The sequence below is a fragment of the Centruroides vittatus genome, unplaced genomic scaffold (genome assembly GCF_030686945.1).
Source record: "Centruroides vittatus isolate TY-2023 unplaced genomic scaffold, ASM3068694v2 contig_487, whole genome shotgun sequence".
Taxonomy (NCBI): Eukaryota; Metazoa; Arthropoda; class Arachnida; order Scorpiones; family Buthidae; genus Centruroides; species Centruroides vittatus.
Window position 1 is genome coordinate 886,123 of NW_027122275.1, and position 23,982 is coordinate 910,104.

The 23,982-nt window shown below is 31.2% G+C and overlaps 1 protein-coding gene across 1 annotated transcript in view; it reads left to right on the forward strand.

Moving 5' to 3' along the window:
- The window catches only part of xit (ALG6/ALG8 family glucosyltransferase xit), a 35,706-nt gene that overhangs the window by 9,901 nt on the left and 1,823 nt on the right, over positions 1-23,982 (forward strand). Inside the window, exons 2-11 of the mRNA XM_067273745.1 lie at positions 2,694-2,772; positions 2,850-3,043; positions 3,136-3,319; positions 9,892-10,018; positions 10,088-10,191; positions 11,806-11,926; positions 15,270-15,409; positions 22,988-23,127; positions 23,686-23,783; positions 23,856-23,928. Coding sequence (XP_067129846.1) covers positions 2,694-2,772; positions 2,850-3,043; positions 3,136-3,319; positions 9,892-10,018; positions 10,088-10,191; positions 11,806-11,926; positions 15,270-15,409; positions 22,988-23,127; positions 23,686-23,783; positions 23,856-23,928 — 1,260 coding nt within the window. The remainder of the gene's footprint in view (positions 1-2,693; positions 2,773-2,849; positions 3,044-3,135; positions 3,320-9,891; positions 10,019-10,087; positions 10,192-11,805; positions 11,927-15,269; positions 15,410-22,987; positions 23,128-23,685; positions 23,784-23,855; positions 23,929-23,982) is intronic.

Genomic DNA, 23,982 nt, shown 5'->3' on the forward strand with positions numbered 1-23,982 from the left:
GATAATATGTTAGGAAAGTAATTATATAAAAAACAAGAATAATAATATTTTGTTCTCTATGTGATAAATATCACTTTTGTCTGGCATTTTAATATAGACCTATTCATGTTCCATGTGTAAGACTCAGATACTTACGTTAGTTCATATAAGAAATATATAATTAAAGAAATATTTTATATAATTAACAGTACTCAGAAAATTTTATTAAAAGGATTTGTATAGCATAAAATAACTGAATTGATTTTTTTGCATTGAATATATTTAAATGTTCAAAATTTTATCTAATAAAAAATATTAAAATCAACTTATGAATTCATTATTATGTTTTGTACAAAATGTGTAAGATTTTATCACAAAACAAGTATAGAATTGCTATATTTATTGCTTGAAAAATGTTAGTTTAATTATTATGACAATAAAGCAGGATAAATAAATTTTTTGTCCTCATATGTAGAGAAATATTATAATTGAAGACAAAAATAAATAAAAATTTATAGTTATATGCCCTGCATAACCACAGGATTATTATTAAAACACAGTAGATTCAACCTTTATTTTTTACATGTTTTAAAATTTAATAAATAAAATTTAATAGATGTATAAAATTTTGATTTTTTTTACATGTCAGTTTAGTTATCTATGAATTACAGTGAAACCTCGCTTAACGAGCACCTTGCATAACGAGCAAAATAAATTGTAAAATTTTGACTCGCTTAGCGAGTGATGTTTCGCATAACAAGTGACGAGGAGAGGGGAAGTCCCAGATTGTGTGCAATCTCTATCAGTCTGTTTAGCATTTGTTCTGCTGGCATCTTTGTGTTGCTTGTGATCACACATTTTTTTCAAACTTGTGTTCACACATATTACATATAAACATCAACAACCATAGCCTGTTATATAATAAACATGCCAAACGATATGCTGAATTCTTGGGCTATGTAAAGGCTATAATTAAATATTAGAAATTAATTAATTTGACTAGAAGTAGGCAGTTTTGCTCCCATCTCGTATTACATTTAATGACCAATTCCAAATTAAATTTTAGAAATGTCTAAATTGAAAATTAATTATTTGTAATTATTAAATTTAATACAAGATGGAAGCATAACTGCTTACCTCTAGTCAAATTAATTAATTTCTATTATTTAATTCTAGCCTTTACGTAGCCCAAAAATTTGGCATATCGTTTGGCATGTTTATCAGACATAATAGAGAGGTTGCAGCCGAAGTTTCATCTCTAAAACTCGAACGTCGAACATTGAGTGCCGTCATCTTGTAAGCCTAGAAGTTTGACAATGGCGTTTGGACTGTCATTGGAATTATGCTCGACATTCCAAATACCATTGTCAAACTTCCAGGCTTACAAGATGGTGGCGCTCTATGTTTGAGGTTTACGTTTTAGAGATAAAACTTCAGCTGCAACCTCCTACTATCTGTGATTTTTTTTTTGCTTTCTGCAAATCGAATTTGCATTCCAGGTTGGTTCATTTCATGCTAGAAGAAAAGATGATGATTCACACTCCTTAACAATGTATACTGAATAATGTTCTTTGAATAAATGTTATACATAAAATATTTGAATATTTTTTCTGCATGGAATGTATTTTACATTAATTTATATGGAAAAAGTTGTTTCGCTTAACAAGTGTTTTGCATTACGAGTAAGATTCTGGAATGAATTATGCTTGTTAAGCGAGGTTCCACTGTATCATCATTATTATTTTTATGAATAAGAAATTTAGTTACAAGTTACAATATTTTGCCATTGCTTAAGTGCTCATATGAGGTTTGATTGAGATGTGGCAACTGTGGGTGATCTGCCAAAGGGATGTCTCCTGGGAAGATTTTATAGGAAGAAAACCTGGAACACTCCATGAGGCCCACCATGGCTATCAGTATTCCTTGGTTTTTCACTTATCCACTGGTGGGTAGGTATGCTTGTATAAGTTCTTATACAGCATACAAATGCCATTAAAGAATTGTGATATAGTTCACACTCACTAATCTGAACTAACGATTTCACCAGATTGTTTGGATTGACAGGGTTATATATTTGTGAAGAAAAGGAAATCAAAAAGGATTACAGATTATATTTAAAAAATTTTTTTTAATGTTGTATTTGAGTATATATATTTGTTAAAGTATGTTGTACATTATTTTTTGAAGTTATAATGTTTTTGTGATGATGTGATTTTTGATTAGAACCTTTAGAAGGAAAAATGAGCAAAATTGATTCAGATTAAGAATTCGTATTAGGGATAGTTCACAGCATTGTTAATAAGAATGATATCCTCTATTAAATTCTGACTCTTAAATTAATAAAAATTTAATTTCAATTTTGTTATTGAATTTGAAACATTTTATTAAAAATTGATAATTGTTTTCAAACTACATATGAAGTTTAACTTGAAAAAGTAACTTTGAATAAAAGAACAAACTGTTCTAAAAATTTTAAATTTGCATTAATAATCAGTTTCAATATAAATGAATTGTGTTGTTACAAGATAAGCTATTTTAATTTTATCTAGATGTTTCTGATTATATATGAATTATTGTAGCTTTTTTATTGCATTGATTTAAATATTTATTAATTTACATTGCTAAAATGTAATTTTTATTATTTAAACCAATGGAAATATAATTTTTTATTTATATATAAAATTAAAAAATAACATTAAACCTTTTTCTTCTAGTCGATCTACTGATTTTGAAGTGCATAGAAATTGGTTAGCCATAACTCATAGTCTTCCTGTCTCAAAATGGTATTATGAGGTAAGGAGCAGATATAAGAAATTAAGTTTTAGTTGTAAGGTGTTTTTTGTTAATCTGTTAATTTTATTATTATTAAGTCAACTTCACAGTGGACATTAGACTATCCTCCTCTGTTTGCCTGGTTTGAATTTCTCTTGTCTCATTTGGCAAAATTTTTTGATCCGGCAATGCTAAATGTAATGAAATTAAATTATGCTACTATGCCAACTGTATTTTTCCAGAGATTGTCAGTTATAATTTCTGATTTTGTTTATATCTATGCTGTAAAACAGTAAGTATTAAAAGTATAATTTTTCTAATTGAATTTTTTCCTATATAAATGTTGACTATAACTGAATATGTATTTTTATTTATGTACTTAAGATTCTCCCACATTGTGATGGAACGTAATAGATTTAACCAAAATGATCCTTGGATTGAACGAGGTATGATAATTACCATGCTTTTATTATGGAATCCAGGATTACTTATGGTTGATCATATCCATTTTCAATATAATGGAATGTTAAGTGGCATTTTACTTCTTTCTATGGCAAGAATGATTCAAGTAAGCAAGATTATATTCTATAAATTACAAATATTGTTTGATCCTTGATATAACAAATATATACTGGGAGCAATGGTTTGATAACAGTGATTTTCCATGTTGTATCCAAACATATGTTCGGCTATAAAACAAACTTTATATTACACTTAAAGTTTGTGATCTCTTATATACAAGATATGGTAAGAAACGTAAACAGCATATAATGTGATATGTACAAAGGTAAATAAACACTACATTTCCAGATAGGGATATAAACAATAACTACTGATCTGATGCATATCAGATATTTTGTACAATTGTACACTGTATGACTGACTACACAGACTGGACCAACCCAACCAATCCTATAATCAGACTAACTAGTAGAAAAAAAAATTTGCATTGAATGTGCTCTGTCAGTGGATGATTCATTATGACCAATCAGAATGAGTTTTTCAAATTGAAACATCTGCCAATCATTGTTTTTCTAATTTTTTTGAAAACATGTTTGTAATCTACCTGACTAGTATTATAAATTTATGGATATTATCTTACTTTATACATTTCTTACAACTATACATACTAAATGCGTCAATTCCATTCTGCCCTTTCACACACTGTTTGAGGTAATAACAATTCCACGGTGGAGTTGACCTTTTATTGTAGGCTACTCTTCCTGCCATACGATGCAGAAAAGTTAAAATAGTCCTCTATTGGTGGCATACCAATAAAATTAATAAATACATTAAATAAAATTGCCAGGACAAATTTACAGAAAATTATATATTTATTAAGACTATACATATGAAATGAGTCAATTCCATTTTGTCCTTTCACATGCTGGCAATTTTATTTAATGTATTTATTAATTTTATTGGTATGCCATCGCTAGAGGACTATTTTAACTTTTTTGCATCGTATGGTGGACGAGTAGCCTACAATAAAAGGTCGCCTTGGAATTGTTATTACCTCAAACAGTGTGTGAAAGGACAGAATGGAATTGACTCATTTAGTATGTATAGTCTTAAGAAATACATCATTTTCTGTAAATTTGTCCTGGCAATTTTATTTAATGATATTATTTTACTTTGTTTATCAATTCTTCCAAAAAGTTTTTTTTTTTTTTTTTTGCTTTTCTTATATAGGTTTGCATAAATCCAAAGTCTGATTGGCTGTAACTTCAAAGCTCTCATTAGTTGTATCTCCCCCGTTGCTCTGACTCAACTACAAATATTTTACTTTTTAAATCCATCTCACTGGAATTACTAGCTGGTTGACCTACTGCTGTTGTCATGAGATCATGATTTGAAATCAGTCCAGTTAGTTTTAGTGTGAAACCATTCTGACAGTCAAAGTAATGTTCGATATTTGAGAACTAGAAATTTCCTTGTCAAGCATGATGGAATACTTTTTGTGAGGTTTCTAAAATTGAGTCGAAAATTCAGTTAATTGTAAAAATTCCTAAGACAGGAAATTTCGGAGGTCAAAGCAGATCAAGAACATGTGTTGGTGCGGTAGACTCGACAGAAAGGAAAACACTTGTTCTAAAAACAAACGTGATGCGGTGATGAACGATGGAGGGGATGTCTACCAGGTGAGGTGGCTTTGTCATGGTGCTTGTATACACGAGTCGAGATGTAAATAATCAAGAAAAAACGGGAGACTAATGACCAAAAGGACACCTGTTAGGTCACGTGAGCCCTAAACCATCTGAGGGGGTAAACGGACGTAAAACAGATGGCAAATCGGTCAAGACAAATGTCCGAGAAAGACTATAACTGTGTAAATTATGAGTCCAGGTGTCAAGACCCCATCAGCACTTCCTGGGCCTTTTCCGACATGAATTAGTTCCAGTTTCACTTAGAAACAGAAGAATGACCAATCGGGAAAAAGGGAAAGGGATACAGGACCAATCAAGAGGGAGAAATTTGAGGGGAAATCGTATAAAATCTCTGAATCTAAGCTGGAGAAAGAAGATGATGACCAAGTTTTCCACCTATCAAAAAGTGTTCGTCAGCACGTCGATCAGTCACCCACTCCATACATCAACGTCCCTCTACTGACTCTTCTGTACCGGGCACACCGCTTCTGTACCCGACCACTGTCATCTGGAGCTCTGCACTTAAGATGATCTAGATTGCATCTTGTGTTGCTATTATGGAAGTTACTTTGAATGTTATAATAAACGGTTCTTGTAAGACACTTGTCATCTTTGTCTCTGCCATCACCGCCCACATATGATCAGTCCCTAGGTTTTTCCTGATGTGCAATTAACTTATTGCCCCTAAAAGTCTGTAACTTACATTTTTATGAGAGAGTAGAGATTTCAGGAAATTCAAGAAGAATTGCTACTATTTCTACAAATTAAGTACTATATACTATCTGTTCTAATATAAAGAGCAACAAAACAAAATTTTACCTGGAATGGACAGGTATAGTGAATTCAGTTACATACACACAAACAGATTTAGGCCTTTATATTAAAATAATAATAAAATCTTTCTTTATAAAATTTCTTTATACACTACATTCTGAGTAAACACTATTCTTTTAAAAAATTTTATTGCTGTTTTCCATTAGTAATAGACACATTATTATTTAGATGATTGACGTTATGATGCTGTTTCTGCAGCCCTTGACAAAGACATTCTTACTCAATGCTGCTCAAGTTGGACTTTGCAGTCCCTGCAAGTCTTTTTAATTCCACATTGATGAAACAAAGATGAATTGTATGTACGTTAGTTAGATGAGCAATATTATTCTAAATACAGGTACTCCTCACTTTACAACCGAGTTCTGTTCGGACGACTACGTCGTTAAGTGAATTGGTCGATAAGCGAGGAGCTTGTGCTGGGAATATAGGATCGTTGTAAAATTATACAAATTATGCAACAAACTTCAAATTATTCATAAAAAGACTATTATAGTACGCTATTAGCCTATTATAGTACTATAAGACTCAGTGGCGGCCTTAGGGGGTGCGAGCAGGGTAATCACTCGGGGCCTCGTGCAACAACTCGAGTAGAAAAAAGTTGATATTTAAAACTTTTTATTTTATCCTTAGCCATTAGTTATAAGCCACAAACATCATTTTTAAATTCCTGCGTTTATCTTTTAAGGCATTTATGTACAGTACTTTAATTTATGATCATTACTAATTTGTCATCTTTATGGCTGTTAACTTTTATAAATCTTCTAATATAATATTTTAACACTCTAAATTTATTTATTTATAACTTTTGCATTTCTCGTAAACCATCAGAAATATCTATTTTCAGTTTGCACAAAGGACAAGGGCCTCACAAAGATCTGTCACCCAGGGCATCGCAAAGATCTGCTGCCCAGAGCCTCACAATCATTAAGGCCGCCGCTGGTAAGACTATTATAGTACGCTTAGTGCGCATGTCACCATTTGCCACTGACCGACACTCAAAGCTGAGAAAGGGGATTTCCCCGAATTGCAGGTCAAAACTCGATTGATCGTAAGTGCGAGTGGTCGTTAAACAGATAGGTCGTAAAGTGAGGAGTACCTGTAATGGGCTTGTTAGCTTGTTACTTCTGATTGGGTAATAGAATGTCACATGGTTACTATAAAAAGATTTTTTTTTTAAATTTGTTATAGAAGTCACACAATGTGGCTATCTTATTTTAAAATTTAAATTTTAAATATAATAAAGTAAGTTTAAAATATGCCATTTGCCAAAATATTTAAAAACTAGCAGATAAGCCCGGCATTGCTTGGACAAAACGTAACAATAGCGAAGATCAAGATTATTACATTATAGCCAATCTTACCCATTTTCACAGAATGCAAGAATTAGGTCCCCCTGTTTCCAGACTGATTAGAGAATTTTTAGATGGGTGTAAAAATATGTCAGATTTCCCGCAAAAACACAAAACAACTGCATCTGCACCTGTAAATCTGCATGCTGCTTTCACTTAACACTTCCATTGTTAAGGAATACACTTCTTTCATCCCCATGTGGTATCCTACTAAAATGTAGTTGAAAACAAAAAATTGCATTTAAAATAGTACAGTAGAATCTGAGTTCTTTAGGATAAGCCTTAATTCTTTTCTTCTTCCCCATGGGGGAATTTCCAACCCCCCCATACTGTTCTAATTTTTCAGCCAAAAACAAAAGTAGAAAGGAATTAGATACCGTTCTAACAATCTTAACACTTCCCCTGCGGGGGGAATTTCAAAAAATCTCTTCTTAGTGTACATTCTTGTGACGTACCCTATTAAAACACAATCAAAAATGCAAAAAACCACATCTAAAATAGTATAATAGAAGCTGAGTTCTTCACAGTAAGCATTAATCCTTTCCCTCTCCCCCGCGGGGAGAATTTCAAAAAATCCCTTCTTAGTGTACGTTCTTGTGACGTACTCTAACTGTACCAAATTTCAACTTTCAAGTCCTAACCGTTTGGGCTCTGCGCTTATTGTTATTATTATTATTATCATCAACCCATCTCGATTATATATATTATATATATATATAGATGCAACTTAAGGGAAATTCCCTTGCCAAGCATGAACTAAATGAGGTCACTGGTGCCACTGCAATGTAAGTGCAATCATTGATCCAAAATCAGTAAAATGTTCAGTCTATAGTTAATATTTCTACAAAATAAGTAGCCTGTATGCTCTGTCAGAACATAAAATAAATATAACCAAAATTTTATTTGGATTGGACAAAAAGTGCAGGAGTTATAAGGAATTCACACACACAGAGACAGCTTTTATTTTAATAATACTAATACTGTACTTCTACTCTAATAGATGCCTTGGAACAAACAGATTTAGTCCATTGTTTCCAAATTGGGTTTTGTAAAATCATAGATCATCTGCAACAGCACAAGCTATTAATGTTCTTTTGTTAGTTTGAATATAAATTGGATTTGATGCTGGAAGAAGTAACTTCTGGAAATCTTATTTAATTTAATATAATAATAATAAACTCGCTCAGGAAATAAGGCATCTGTGGAGAATGGACAGGCTGCTTATTGTACCTGTCTTTTTCTCTTCTACAGGTGTCATACCACACACCTACACAAAAGCCTGCAAACATTATAGTTGAATACAAACACATACATCATACTACAGAAGGCCACAATATTGAATACGTGCCATATTGTTAGGCAATTCCTGAATACAGACACACACACTGACACATTTATTTAATTTTTGTTCTGTTTTGGTTGTAATGCTCTGGTATAGTACACAGCAGCTGGTGTCAACCAAGTATAATCCACTACACTATACCCAACATAATAATAATATTATTATTATATATACACATGGAAATATTTTAGTATTTATATTTAGGTTCTTAAAAAAGATTTAAGTGTTTTAAAAATTAAAATTGAAGACAGTCTGTTGAAAGAGGAATCATCATTTATTCAATTTTGATGTTCTAAAATACAACTTTTTCATGACCAACCTTTCCTTATAGGCTATTTGGCCATCAGAAGTAGCGTATAAAGAAAGGTCGGTCATGAAAAAGTGTATTTCAGAACATCGAAACTGAATAAATGGTGATTCCTCCTTCAATAGACTGTCTTCAATTATAATTTTTAAATTTAATTATTATCTGGTGATATTCTATAATTTAAGCATTTTGTTTTCTGACTGTAAGATAATGAAGTTGTCAAGGTTTGTAATTAATACCAATAAACTAATGAGGAAAGAAAATAACAGAATAGTTAAAATTTATTAGAAAACAGCTACCATATTATTCCTAATATCATATGATGAATTTCTGAATAGTATCAATGGAAAAATGAAAGTACAGTAAAGCGTCGTTCATCCGAATCAGTTGGGGACTGGGGTTGTTCAGATAACTGATTTTTCGGATAACCGATTATATATGAAAAACTATATTAACCTATCTGATGTTGAAATTTTTCTCCGTTGCATGTCGCTTCATGTTGAATTTTCATTGATTTTAAGCCCAACGAAAATTTTTATAATAATAATCGAGGCTATTGTATCGTTAAAAATTATTTCTTTATTTTGTACAAACAAAATAAATATATTGAAAAATATAAAAACAAAAAAATTATACTTTAGAAGTTAATCTAGTATCAAAAACGTTTGATTCAGCACAACACAGTTCAACTGGAAAGCTTTCAGTTAACCGCCGTTTTGGTTGACTGGCTTTCGGATAAACGACGCTCTACTGTATATAAAGCAATCATTACACTAATATTAATTTATGAATGTGAAAGATGGATGGAAACAAAAGAAAAATAATGCTGTAAAAGAGATCCATTTGAGAACAGATATTGAGGGAAAAAAATATTTTTAATTATAATTTCCTTTTTTTAATATCTCTTTCTGCCTTGTAAATATTAAGAAAATTTTAATTAGAATTAATAATAATAATGAATTTACACTTAAAAATATTGAAATCATACAGTAAATCCTTACAACCTGAGATAGTTGCTGTTTCTACACCATTGAATTAATGTTTTTTTAAATAAGAAAATATTAAAATTATGACAAATTTCATTTAGGTATGAACATATTTTGTTATATAGGTATAACTTTTACCTATAAATAATAATAATTTATTACTTGAACTTTTCAGGAAAAGTATTTGGAAGCAACTTTTTGGTTTTCGGTATTACTCAATATGAAACACATTTACTTTTATATTGCACCAGCTTATTTTGTGTATCTGCTGCGTCATTATTGTTTCATCCAATCTAAGAAAGGTGAGAAATTAACTTTTTAAACATCAGTTATTTTTACTAAAATCTTATTATGTTAATTTTAATTTATAGGCAGCATATTGGAATGGAAAAACTTTTGTATTTACAACTTCTTGAAATTATCTTTTGTTGTGTTATCTGTTTTTTCTATTTCTTTTGGTCCATTTATTTTAATGGTAAGTAATATATAAGAATTTGTTTTTAAGCTAGTAAATGCTATAATTTTAAGTATGGTAGTAATTCATTGTGAATAGAACATTTTAAATATAATATTAAATGTTACATGTAATATTTTATACAAGATGATAATTTTTAGCAGATAGTAATAATTTGTGTATTTTTGCAGAGACAGAATATTACATTTTATGAAGTACAAACTCAGTCTGTTGATGTTAATATTCTTGAAATAGCACATTTTAATAAACTGTAATAGTTTTAATGTGTAGAAAATATTGTTTTCAGGAATGAGTTTATTAAAAAGTGTTATGTTTAAGAATATTAACACAAATAAATTTGAGTTTATGTGGTACTTCATTATCATAACTGTGTATATAATGTTTTTTAGATAAAAATCTAAAAAACATCATAGTTTTTTAAATTTTTATCTAAGTGTGGAACTAGTGCCTTGAGTCATTCCAAGTATTCCAAATGGTAATTTCCAATTTTTTAAAAGAAGTGAGCAAGTTATTTATGATAGAAGTGTTCGCTGTTACAGTGCAAGTAATGATGAAAATGTGGAAATTGTTTGCAAACTACTTATTGAAGATAAAAGAATGTCACTCAGAATGATAGCAGAACATTTGAGCTTTAAGGATAGTTTTCAGATCGTAGAACACAATTTGGGTAAAACTAAAAAGAAGGTGTTTGCATGATTCATGACCCATACTGACAGTTGAGCAAAAGCAGGACTATGTTGACTCATGCAGCTCTCTTTTCCATGGCTGAGGGGATGAAGATTTTCTAAAAGAAATTGTCATTATAGGAGATGAAACTTGATATTTTGTTTATGCTTCTACTACAGAATGTCATAGTGGAACTCAATTTGATTTTAAAAAAAATCTAAATAGTTTTGAGAAACAGCTTCTTGGTTTATGAAGAAGCAAACAATTGAAGCAATTTTTCTTTTTATTAGAAAACTATCTAGATTTTAAAAGCAAATACTTCATGAAACTGGATGATGAAACAAATAAATAACTACAATACCTTTTATCTAGTCCAGCAGTTTATTTCTCTATAAAACAAACATTTTTGATCTTCCCCAACATCATCTTCAGGTATTATTTGAAAAAAGGAAATGTCTGAAGAACACAATGCTATCTCTACTGAACAACTCAGAAGATTGGAAGTTGTGGAGATTTTTTAAGTGGACCAACTTGGAATATGTATTAATTATAAAGAAGAGAAATGTATTTCTCATGCACAGTAAGCACATTTCAATAAACTTTTATAATTTAAGTACATCATTCTTATATACACATCCCATTGGACGTTTCGAATTTGAAATACATCATGTTCTTCAAACGTTTCCTTTTTTTGAATAATACCCGAAGATCTTAGGGAAAGATCAAAAACTTTTTTTTTTTAATAGAGAAATAAAGCTGCTGGACTAGAAAAAGGTATTGTGGTTTATCTAGATTTTAATTAAATATTCTGAAAAATTATAATCAATTTTAATAAAACTGATGTAACTAAAGTAATTAAAAAGTTATAGATTGAACCAGATTATTTCAAAAACAGGTTATTTTCAATGTAATTAGTGAGTGATTATTTAAAATAACTTTTATTTTTAGGGTCAGATGTCTCAAGTTCTTTCTCGTTTGTTTCCATTTAAACGTGGTCTGACACATGCTTACTGGGCACCAAACATTTGGGCTGTTTATAACACACTTGATAAAGGATTAGCATTAGTAGGTATGTGATTTAAAGTAAAATAAATAATAATAATATGAATTTTATTTATTGAAAAATATCTAAGACTGATTTATACAATACTTTGATTTTGTGTAAAATCAAAATTGTGTAAATTGAGAGTATCATATGGGAAATGAAATGGTAGACTTCAAGGTTCCATTTTTTATTAAGGATTACAAAACGAACAAAAATTGAAATTTCATTTTGTATCTTCACTTGTTGCTGAACCAATTTCTCTCTTCTTCAGTTGAAAGTCTGACATTTTCATTACTAACATTTTTCATTCTTTTGCTGATTCAAGAGAAAAAATTCACATAAAAAGGTGTTAAAGAACATTTTAAGAAACGTTTTAATATCCTGCAAGCGCTTTTGCTGTATTTATAAATGTCATCTTCAGGCAGAACCAGAATCAAACAGGTTTTCGAACAAGTTTGATTCCGGCTTCACTGCACAGCAAGTTTTAGAGATTCAAGAAGCCTTACTCTTCATCACAGAACACAATTACTTCTTGCTTCAATGGGAGGATACACCTGCAAAAACAGGGTGTAAAGGGGGTGGTAATGGGCTCACTGCTGTCCGCTATATTAGCGGAATTAGTCATGAGACATCTTGAACACTGGGTCTTTAGATTCCCTTTTACAATAGCTCACCTCTTGATATACTTGAGGTATGTGGATGACATTCTTTTGGCATGGCAGGATATGGAGGACTCTGTTCTAATGTCAGAAAGGATAGAGATAGGAAGCTGATAGAGCAATATACACTCGTCAGGTGACAAGTGTATACTGCTCTATCAGCTTCACCTAGGGAAAAGAATTTGAGGGAAAAATCGCATTTTTAGACCAAGTCCCAGGGAGGTTTGGCATTCTCCGTATAACACAAATTTGGTAGCATTCCCCCAATTTTCCCTGCCACGGCCTTTCAGCCACAACAGTATGTTAATGCGGCCATAGCCCCTTTAATCAGATGGGCCATTTTGATTCCTTCCACACAACGTTTTACGAACTCTGAATCGGGGATCATCCGCACATCGGTATGTGTGGCAGGATATGGCTCCACCAAATACAGTCATATCCTAAACAGGGTTAAAAGATCCCTTTTCCCAGCTACTGCCTTGTTGTACTACACAGCCCAAGGGACTGGACAGTAGTCCACCCCTCTCTCTCATTTTGTGGTTGCCTCACAGCCTGGATTTGCTGTATTTTTAGGCAAAATGCCTTACTTTTAACCATTACCCTGCACCCTAGTCTGAGGAGGCTTTTATGTAACGACAGGGATGCTGTTTTGATCCTAGTAAAGTTGGGTGTATATTCTATTCCATTGGAAAACCCAATGTCTGGGGCGACCACCAGGATGCTATCCAGCTGCATATCAGAGCACTAACATTCGGTCACAGGGCAGCTGTGACACCGAGCTGTCCAAGATGGTTTTACAGCACTACCACATCCCACTTTGGGACTGTATGGTGATGCTCAGGTGCTGTGAGGAAAGGAATTTGATGTACAGTACAGTACATTTGGGAGTCCCTCTTCACCACACTGCTGTCTCCTTGCAACTCTTTTCCTCTTGAGTTGCCCAGGATTTGGATCAGTCTATACAAACAGTTAAAACATATGCATTAAGCTCCGTTTCTATACCCCTGCCTTCTCTGCACAGTAAGGCGTATACGCGATGGTGTTATGTGTATTTTAAATCTAATACTTTATTTTTAAACTAGTTATGTTCTAAGTGGCCAATGCTGTTTTTGTTCCAATTTAAAAACTTGTTTGAAAACCTGTTTTATTTCAGTTCTGCCTGAAGACAACATTTATAAATACATCGAAAGTGCTAACAGGATATTAAAATGTTCTTTACGCCTTTTTATGTGAATTTTTCTCTTGAATCACTAAAATTGTTGGCATGACATCCACTCTATGTATTTCATTCTCTTTTTTCTAATTAGTTACAATGGATATTGATGGTCCTGTCTGAATAAAATTCAATATTTTGTGGTTTGTTTTTTATTTCTATTTAATATTTGATATTGAACTCTGGTCACAACTTCATATCATATTCATTTAGAATATGATATGAAGTGTGTAACCAGAAGGAACCATGAAGTGGTGTGACCAGAGGCAGAGAAATTACGCAGGGCACTTTTCCCTTGGATGGTATTTATATTGTTTATGATACCAATAAATGTATTAATTAGAAATAATATGTTTTAACCTTTTGATGAGTGAGCTTACTGGTGGCTACCTCTTTGCAGAGTGAATTAGTTTTTAGAAAATATAACTTTATGAAGAAGTTAATATCTTGTCTTTTCATTCACATTTTTCAATGAACTAAATTTTTTTTCTTTGATTTGATTGTGTTGAATAACTCCAACAATTCAGGAGACAGTATGTATGAATGACTAATAAATGTCATATTTATTTTCATGATAGAAAATTCTATGCCAAATCTCATAAAATATGCAAAATCTGTATGGAAAAAAATTTTATAGACCTGTCAATAGATGTTTGTAGCTGTCTGTAAAGTTTCATATTTATCCATAAATACATGAGTGTACTACAATGAGATAAACTTGAAGAAGGTATATACATGTACTTACTTTGTAGAACCACCAAATGTATCATGCATATTTATGGGAGTATTTAATGGGTTAATTAATATTTATAAATATGATGTGGAACTTTCTATTCTTTATTGTTCCACAGATGTGCAGAATTTTATGTTCTGCTAAGACTTAAAGCAAGAGAACATTGAATTTTTAAAACCATAGAACTAAAGTTTCATTCTCAATATACATGAATACTTGTATTGTATGCTTGTCTTGTATGTTTGTCTCATGCTGCTGCCACAAATGCTGTAATAAATGGCTACTTCACAGACAACTAGCCCATAGATTTTATAAATTTTTCCAAGTATTTCAGTTGTCTTCTGGTCATAACATGTACTGTAGTATGGAATGGAGAATCTTTTCTCTTTAAATGCTTCCCAAAATTTCTCTGAAAATTATTGCACACTAGCACAAAAATAAAACCATATATGAACCAATTAAGTGCATAAAGTCATACAATATCATTTTATAATTTAATATTTGAATCCTTGCATAATTGTAATGGCTGTAATTACAATTATGTAACCTTAACTTTCTAAACCTTAAGCCTTACCTTAACTTTCTAAATTAGAAATCCTTTTTTTAATTATTAAAGAATAAAAATTTATTTTTAAAATTTAATATTTTGTTTAATTATAAAATAATTTTGATTTGTATTTTTTTTTATTGTGTATGTATGTTCCAAAAAAATTTAAGTTGCTGGAATTTAAGAGATGTATTTGTTGTTATTTTTTTATTTAGCTTCATATTTTCATCTGAAAGAAAAAACAGTTTCTGTTCAAGGTTCAATGACTGGTGGATTGATTCAAGAATACAAACATGAAATTTTGCCATCCATTAGTCCTTTAGTAACACTAATTCTTACTCTTATATCAATATTGGTAAGTGAATCAAATAGTTAACATTTTCATTTAAAGTTTAAAAAAGTTTCAAAAAATTTAACTTTAAATTACAAATGAACTGATAGTTTAATGAAGAAGAAAAGAATCAATGAAATATGGAACTAAAATAAAAAATTATTATTAATTTAGATAATTAATTAAATAGGATTAATTCAGTCTGATTAACAAATAAATTATTTCATCAATGTCATAGAAGAAAACTAAAGGTTACAAGAATTTATTTTTTACAGTTTTTTTGTATCTAAAAGTTAAAAGTGAAAGAAATAAAAAATGTTACTTGGTTTAATCTTGAACATCCTGATGAATAAATTATTATTATTATTTTATTGATTTAATATTTGTTATTTAAACATCAGTTCTTAATTTTAAATAAATTTGAAATTGGAAATTTCTCAATCATTTCTCACGCAGATGGGGATAAAAACAAGTGTGCTCTCAGTCAGACATTGTTTTATAGGGCTGTCCCGCACCCAAAACTGGAAGTGGAAGTTTATTAATTAAAAAGCTTAACATTAAAATATATATTACATATAAGAGAACAAAAATTATCATTATTAATTTTTTCTACTTTTGTAGTTTGTTTACATGTCGTCAACACTCCCATCCATGTAAACAAGCAAAAATAACAGTTAACAAATCATTATCAATAACTTATTGACAGTGTGTAAAATGTAATGAAAACTCTCCTTTAACATATAATGCTTAATTATTATTTTAAAGGAATGTGTTTCCATGCTGTATGTTTGCATTGTTTTAATAGTCAATTTTTCAATCCTGATTCTTCAGTACAGTATTTGTTCTTGATGGACAGTGGTTTTGTCAAGTAACTATCTATCATCTCTTCAGTCAGTGCAGTAGAGCGTCGTTTATCCGAATCAATTGGGGACGGGGGTTGTTCGGATAACTGATTTTTCAGATAACTGATTATGTACGGAAAAATATATTAACCTATCCAATGTTGAACTTTTTTTCTGTTGTGTGTCACTTTGTGTTGAATTTTCATCAATTTTAAGCCTAACGAAAATTTTTATAATAATAATCGAGGCTATTGTATCGTTAAAAATTATTTCCTTATTTTGTACAAACAAAATATATTGAAAAATATAAAAACAAAAAAATTATACTTTAGAAGTTAATCTAGTATCAAAAACATTCGATTCAGCATGACACAATCTGACTTCTTAATCTGACAATCTGAATCTGAAAGCTTTCGGTTAACTGACGTTTCAGTTGACTGACTTTCGGATAAACGACACTCTACTGTATATGCTAGATTATAAATTTTCCTTCTTCTATCTCTTTTTGAATAAACAGATATTTTAACTCAATATTTTGGTTCATTGGTGATTGATGGAATTTTTCATCAGTGACACTTCTGAGAGGTTATCACAGTATATTGGGATAGCCTTTTGTAAATGTCATTGAAATTGCATCTTTTCCAATAACTTACACAACCACTTTGCTTCTTTTACAGCTTTGCAGGTAGCGATAAACTCTGATTTGAGAGTTGAAAGGCTTATGTTTTGCTGATTTCCAACTTACTGCCCCTCCTGCTAGTCTAAAAATGTAACCTGTTATAGATTTTCTATTACATAACCTTGAATTCCAATTTGCATCAGCAAATCCATGCAACTTGTCTTCATAGTTTTTATAACTGAGACTTAACTCTTTTGTATCCTTTAAATATCATAATATGCACTTAGCTGCTGTCCAATGTATTAAATCATAAGATTCATTGAACTGACTGTAATCTGGTTGCATTCACCCTTTCTTTGCACTCTTATTCTACGTATCTTTGACACCTCTCTCATATCTTTCATTTTAATCTGCTTTTGTAGTTCTCTTATTGTGGAACTTAAGAACATTGTGTCATTTGATGCTAAAAGCATATCATCTACATATACTCTGAGAGTTAGAATTTTTGTATATTGTCACTTAAAATAACACACAAGGGTCAGATTATGTCCTCTGAAATCAGGTTTACTCAATATATCGTGTAGAGTCTTATTCCAGTTCCTTCCACTTTGTTTTAACCCATATATTGCTTTATTGAGCCTACACACTTTTTCTCTTGTGTACTCATCCTCCATCTCTTCATCTAAATTTCCATGAATGTATGCATTCAACTGTCTTGTTACCAAGTTTTCTTTCACTACAATGCTAGAGTAGTTCTCAAACTCGTTAACTTTATTACTGGAGAATATGTATCCAAATAGTCAATATCGTATTCTTGTCCACATCCCACCACAACTAATCTGGCCTTGAATCTTGGTTCTTGTTTTATCCCTTTTGTCTTAACGTTAAACACCCACTTAGACTTCAACAGTTTCATATCAAGAGTCTTGCTTACCAAGTCTCATGTTTTCTTCTGATAATGGAATGATAATTCTTCATCCATGGCTTCTATCCGTTGAGATTGCCAAGGACTGTTGTAGTTCTTCGGTTATGAGTCATCTTGGATTTGATTACAGTACGTCTTCTGAGACAAGATCACAATCAGTCACTCAGGTTCTCTTCTAACAAGCTATGAGTGCCTGACTTGATCTTATTTGGCTTCTGTAATTGTAATGTTTTATTTTCCAATGTTTCTGATTGAGAGTTAGTGGCTAAAATTTCATGTATATATATACTAGATTCTCATTTGACGTTTCTCCATTTAATAAATCAGACCCATTTCTATCTTCCAAAATTTTAACAGGATCATAGAGATGAAAGTTCTTTCTCTCTATGTAATAACCCAAAATATGGTTGGTTTACTTTTACTATCTAATTTTCTTCTGTGTTTGTTTTGGTATCCATGAGTATACTAGACAACCAAATCTCCTAAAATAGGAAATGGAGGACTTCTGTCCACTCCATAATTTCTCTGGCACTTTGTCATCGAGAAATCTTTCTTGATCAGCAAATTCTGATGTATACCGCTGTATGGACTGCTTTTGCCCAAAAATTAGGTGGTAAGCGGGTGTCAATGACATAGTTCTATGCAACCATAAGGTCCTTTCTGCAACTCCATTTTGCTATGGTGTGAAAGGGATTGTCTGTGCACTATATCCTTCTTTAAGAAATCTCTTAACTGCTCATTTGTGTCCCACAAATCTCTCACTCTTAACAAAATCTTTATTTTGAACTTCCATGTTGGATAATTTGAAGCAATCAATTTTTCTAGTTGATAAATAGCATTATTCTCTCCCATGATTGAAATTTTATACTCACCTCTACATTTGGTGTCAAATTCTGAATTCTGTCCTTCACTTCTCTTGGTTTCCTTTTCCTTTTTTCTTTATAAAGTTGAATAGAATCAGAGATTTTTACATTTACTTTAATCAGTATGCCTGGGCCTATAACCTAGTGACATTGGAAATTTCTTGATCATTTCCCACACAGCTGGGGATAAAAAAACATGCTCTCAGACAGACATTTTTTCTAGGTCTGTCCTACACCCAAAACTGGAAGCAGAAGTTTATTAATTAAAAAGTTTAACATTAAAATATTGATTACATATAAGAGAACATAAATTATCATTATTAATTTTTTCTACGTTTGTAGTTTGTTTACGTGTTGTCAACAAAATTATTGTCTTTTATGTGTTAAGAATTAAGAAAACACATACATACATTTTTAATTTGCAAAAAATATATTGAAAATATGCCATAATCTAAAGCAGTGTTTTTCAACTTTTTTAACATTGCAGACTGTTAAAATTATGGAAAATTTTATGTGGACCAAGTAATTATAAGAGGGCTATTATTTAAATAAGGTCTGTTTGTGAATGAGAGTGAGAATGATGCATGATCGTAGCAGTGCGTATATGCATCTGCTCCGAGCATGCTTTGTGCGCGTTTAGACACCATTTGCAGCCGTATCGTCTGTCTGTGCTGAGCTGTAAAAGTTTATAATGTTTAAGAAAATTGAGTCACCTGCCGACTGTGAGATATGATCTGTTATTCGATTCTTGAGTGCAAGAAACTTGGCAGCAATGGAAATTCACCGTCAGATTTGTGTAGTTTATGGTGATAATGCTATGAGTGACAGTAAAATTCTAAAGTGGGTGAGAATGTTCAAAGACGGGTGGGTTAATGTGTATGATGAGCCATGCCCTGGCCGACCTTCTCTGATTTCTGAAGATTTGGTTTGTGATGTGGATGACAAAATTCAACAGGACCGACGATTCATGATTTCAATGTTATCAATTGAATTTCCACAGGTTTCAAGTTCAGTTTTGTTCCATTACTGCTCCATGACAATGCAAGTCCACGTGTTTCTGCACAAACACAAGGTCTAATCAGTTCTTTTGGTTGGGAACAACTGGATCATCCACCTTACAGTCCAGACCTTGCAACCAGTGATTTTCACTTGTTTTGATACTTAAGGGAGTTGTTTGGTGGTCAATGGTTCATCGATGACGAAGAAGTGAAAACTGCAATCATGGATTAGGCTTTTTCACAGGCGGCAGATTTCTTTGAAGTTGGAATTCAAAAACTTGTTGAGCGGTATGACAAATGTTTGAACAAAAATGGGAATTATGTAGAAAAGTAGATAAAAGTATGTAGAATATGGGAAAAAATATATTTTAATGATATTTACAGTATTTTTCTTCTTATTAAAAAACGGACCTTATTTAAAAAATAGCTTTCGTATGTGACTACTAGCTGTTACCTGCAACTTTGCCTGCGCGGATTTTGCAAGCAAACACCATTATGTTCAGTATTTCAACAACCATAGTAATTGTTATATAACAGCTACTGCTGAGAATGATAATTGCTGAGAGTCAAATGAACTGTTTTCAATTTGATCAATTTTCTGGAACATTTACAATCGTTCTATAATCGAACCAATAACAAATTCAAATTTAAAACGGTTCAAACATTTGGTTAAAAAATTGAAATATATAAAAATATTTATATCAATGTCTGAAATGTTATCAATTTAATACACCTAAGTACTCAGTGAAGACTAAACATAGTTGAAAACAAAACATTGCATCTAAAATAGTACAGTAGAAGCCATTCTTCAGGATAAGCCTTAATTCTCTCCCTCTAGAGTTATATCTAGAGTTACTGTATGTAACAAAGGACATACAGTAACTCTAAATTACTATTTAAATGTCACCCGTAATCAACTGCACTAGCTTCAATATGGTCAAATATTTTTCTGTGGACCAGTGAAATTTTCTTTACAGACTGGTGGTTGAAAAACATTTGTCTAATGCATGCTGCAAAAATTACAAAGTGTTTTGAAACAAGAAATGATGAAGTGAAGATTTCTCATCTCTGTCCTCTGTCTGCTTAAGCAGCTTTCTTGAATTAGCACAGTCGAGACATTCCAAATGTACAGTACAGTAGGTTCATAGAAAATACACCTCCATACTCAACTTGTTTGATATACATATACAGTTTATTTACAGAAGAATACAGTTTATCATGGTACCAATTGACACAACAATGACTGAGGATAAGTTAGAATAATCAGGAATGTTCACTCAATTATTTCCATATCATGGAAAGGCTCTATCTGCACTTTTGTCTGATTTCATATCTTATCCATACCTGAGTGTTCCTTTGGAGGAGTGTAGTCTCTCTCTCTCTCTCTATCCTCAGTGGGCTCACCGAGTATTTGAGATCTAAGTGCTGTCAGTACTGAGTCTTACTTTCCACTCCTTTTTCTTTGGTCTTCTCCCCAATTTAAAGGTTTTTTTTTTTTTTTTGGGGAAGCCAACTTTTGATCAATTAGAAGCATGGTTGTGCACAAAACTTTCCTTTACATCCACACTGTCCTGAATGTGGGTGGTCCTTCCCATTGTTTACTTGTTTAGTTACTGTTGTTCACATACCATGGCAAATTGTTTTACGACTGGCTGCACCTGGGTCCAATTTAATTAATCAAAAATTGCTTTGTTTTTCTCCCAAACTAATGCATTACAAATGATATTTATTCTTTGTAATTTTGCATGGTTCTCTAAATGATTGGAACTTTTTCATGCAATTTCAACAACCATGTTTTTAGTAAAAGTAGTCATGCTGTTACTTGGAAAGTTGATTTGAATGATATTGTGATCATCTGATTGATGATACACACTGTTTGTTATTTTAAATAGCTTACCTGAAGTTTTTATCACTAACTGACCATCATTTGAGATGTTGCTACTTATTTGGCCAACAGGTATGGTTTCTTCTGTTATCAGGTTGATGTATTGTATTCTTCTGTAGCATATGTCAGTTATGTCATATCTTGTTCAGATCATAATTACCATTCTAAAAGTGATGCTGATTATGATTATGACTTTTTGAGGGATGTTCAAAATAAAATGTAATTCATATCAGTCACTTCCTCATAGCTATTAATGTAGTATTACTTACTTATGCTCTCTCATCATATAGTGATTGCAATATTCCAGATTAGACAGTAGTGTGTTAGCAGTCAATACTGTTTGTTTATGTTTACCAAAGAAATGATAGACTTCTTGCTTTTATATTTTACTTACAGAGGGATTCATGACTTATTACTGATTTTAATGAGTCTTGTTACAGAACATCTAAATTGAATATGTAATATAAATATACTTTTTACACATACATAGTAAATTATTTTAATGAAAAGGTTATCACACATATGAAATTATTAATGCCTAGGTGAACATCTTTTAAATATATGGTAAAAAGATGTTCATCTAACTGGTAAGGGTTATTAACACCAAGGGCCAAATGCATTTTAGGAGATACTAGCTGATAAGCCTGACATTGCCTGGGCAGAAAATAAGTACAGATGTTAAGATTATTAGATTATTTCATACTTCTAATCCTTATATTGTATTATATTATAGTATTTGTTTTATATAACTACAAACATTATCTTATGTAAGGGATCAATCTAACACATTTTAAAAATTCTTTAAATTGTGTACAGTAGAGGAATAATGAATTTTTAAAATGTATTAGATTGGTCACTTGGTAAGTCACATAGTATTTGATATAAAAAATATTAAAACAAAAACCATATAAAGAGTTTGGTTATTTTAGCCTACCATTGTCATGTTTATCACAATACTGGTATGGTATGAAATAGCACAATTTCATTGATCAAGTAGACACCAATTGAAAACATGATATCTTAAAAAATTTAATATATTGTAATTTCTCTAATGTTAGCACTAACAAACTGTTTCATTCACAGCTGAATATCAAATGGTGATGTACCAACTAATCAAATTTCATAAAAAAACGGACCAAATATTTAAACTCGGCATCCTTGAAAACCACTTAAATTATATTTTGTGCAGGCTGGTAACCTCATATTATGTAATTTTCCTATTTGAATGCCATCATACTGGTGGGTCCAGTAGAAAGAAGGGACAGTTGCAGAAGGAAATTGAAGTTAATTCAACCAAAAGTAGTTGTCGTCCTCCTGGGAGAGAGGATGGTCAACAACTACTACTTAATACTGGTCTACTGGACTACTTTTTACTATTAAGTCATATTAAAAGCATTATTAACTTTACAGTTCATTTTGTATTTAATGAAGTTATTAGATTTATTTCAATATATATATTTTTTAATGTAGCCTGTTCTTTGGGTACTGTGGAAATCACCTAAAGATCCTTGGATATTTATGAGGGGTTCAATCTTATGTGCTTTTGGTGCATTTTTATTTGGATGGCATGTTCATGAAAAAGCTATTCTCATGGTTATTTTACCATTGACGTAAGCATGTATTTTGATGATATATCTTTATAAAATATACAATAATTCTGATTGTATGATTTGTCTGTTAATAATATTAATTTAAGAAAATTAATTTATAATGATTTTGAGAATTTTAATGATCTTAACAAAATAAATTGAAATGTTTTTATCATTATCATTTTAAATGTTAACCTTTCAGCAGTGGGATAGTCAGGTATGGTGCTATCCCTTAGTAGTGGAGAATATACCTGGAAAATTTTTTAAGTATTTTTTCATGCGATTTTTCTCATTACCATTTCGGAAAAAGATTTTGTAAACATTTATGCCTAGTAAAGAAAAGTCTTTTTTTATTGTTACATAATTCATTTTTTACGTGAATTTTATTTTTGCGGTAGTTTTTGGCGATACCCCCAAAAGAATTTAGCAGATATATACGTCCCTCACCACTGCCACACGATCACCCTTGACGTGTATATATGTCCCTCACTGCTGAGTGGTTAAAGGTTAAAATAAAAGTTTAGATTAAGAAACAATGAATTTCATTTCAGTGGAAAATATTGCATTTTATAATTTCAGGCCTTTGGCTCTTTTTCAACGTTTTGAAGCTGAAGTATTTTTATTTTTGGCAACTATTGGCCACTATTCTATTTTTCCACTTCTTTTTAAGGCAGCAGGTATTTAAATACACTTACTTTTTTTCTTATGATGAAATATTTACTTATATTTATACACTTATGTTTTTATAGAAACTCCCATCAAGATATTTCTTTTGTTGCTACACAGTGTATATGCATTTACAGCTTTAAGTAGAATACATCGGTACGTTAAGAAAAATATATTAAATCTGTCTATTATATCTTGTTTCTTTAATTG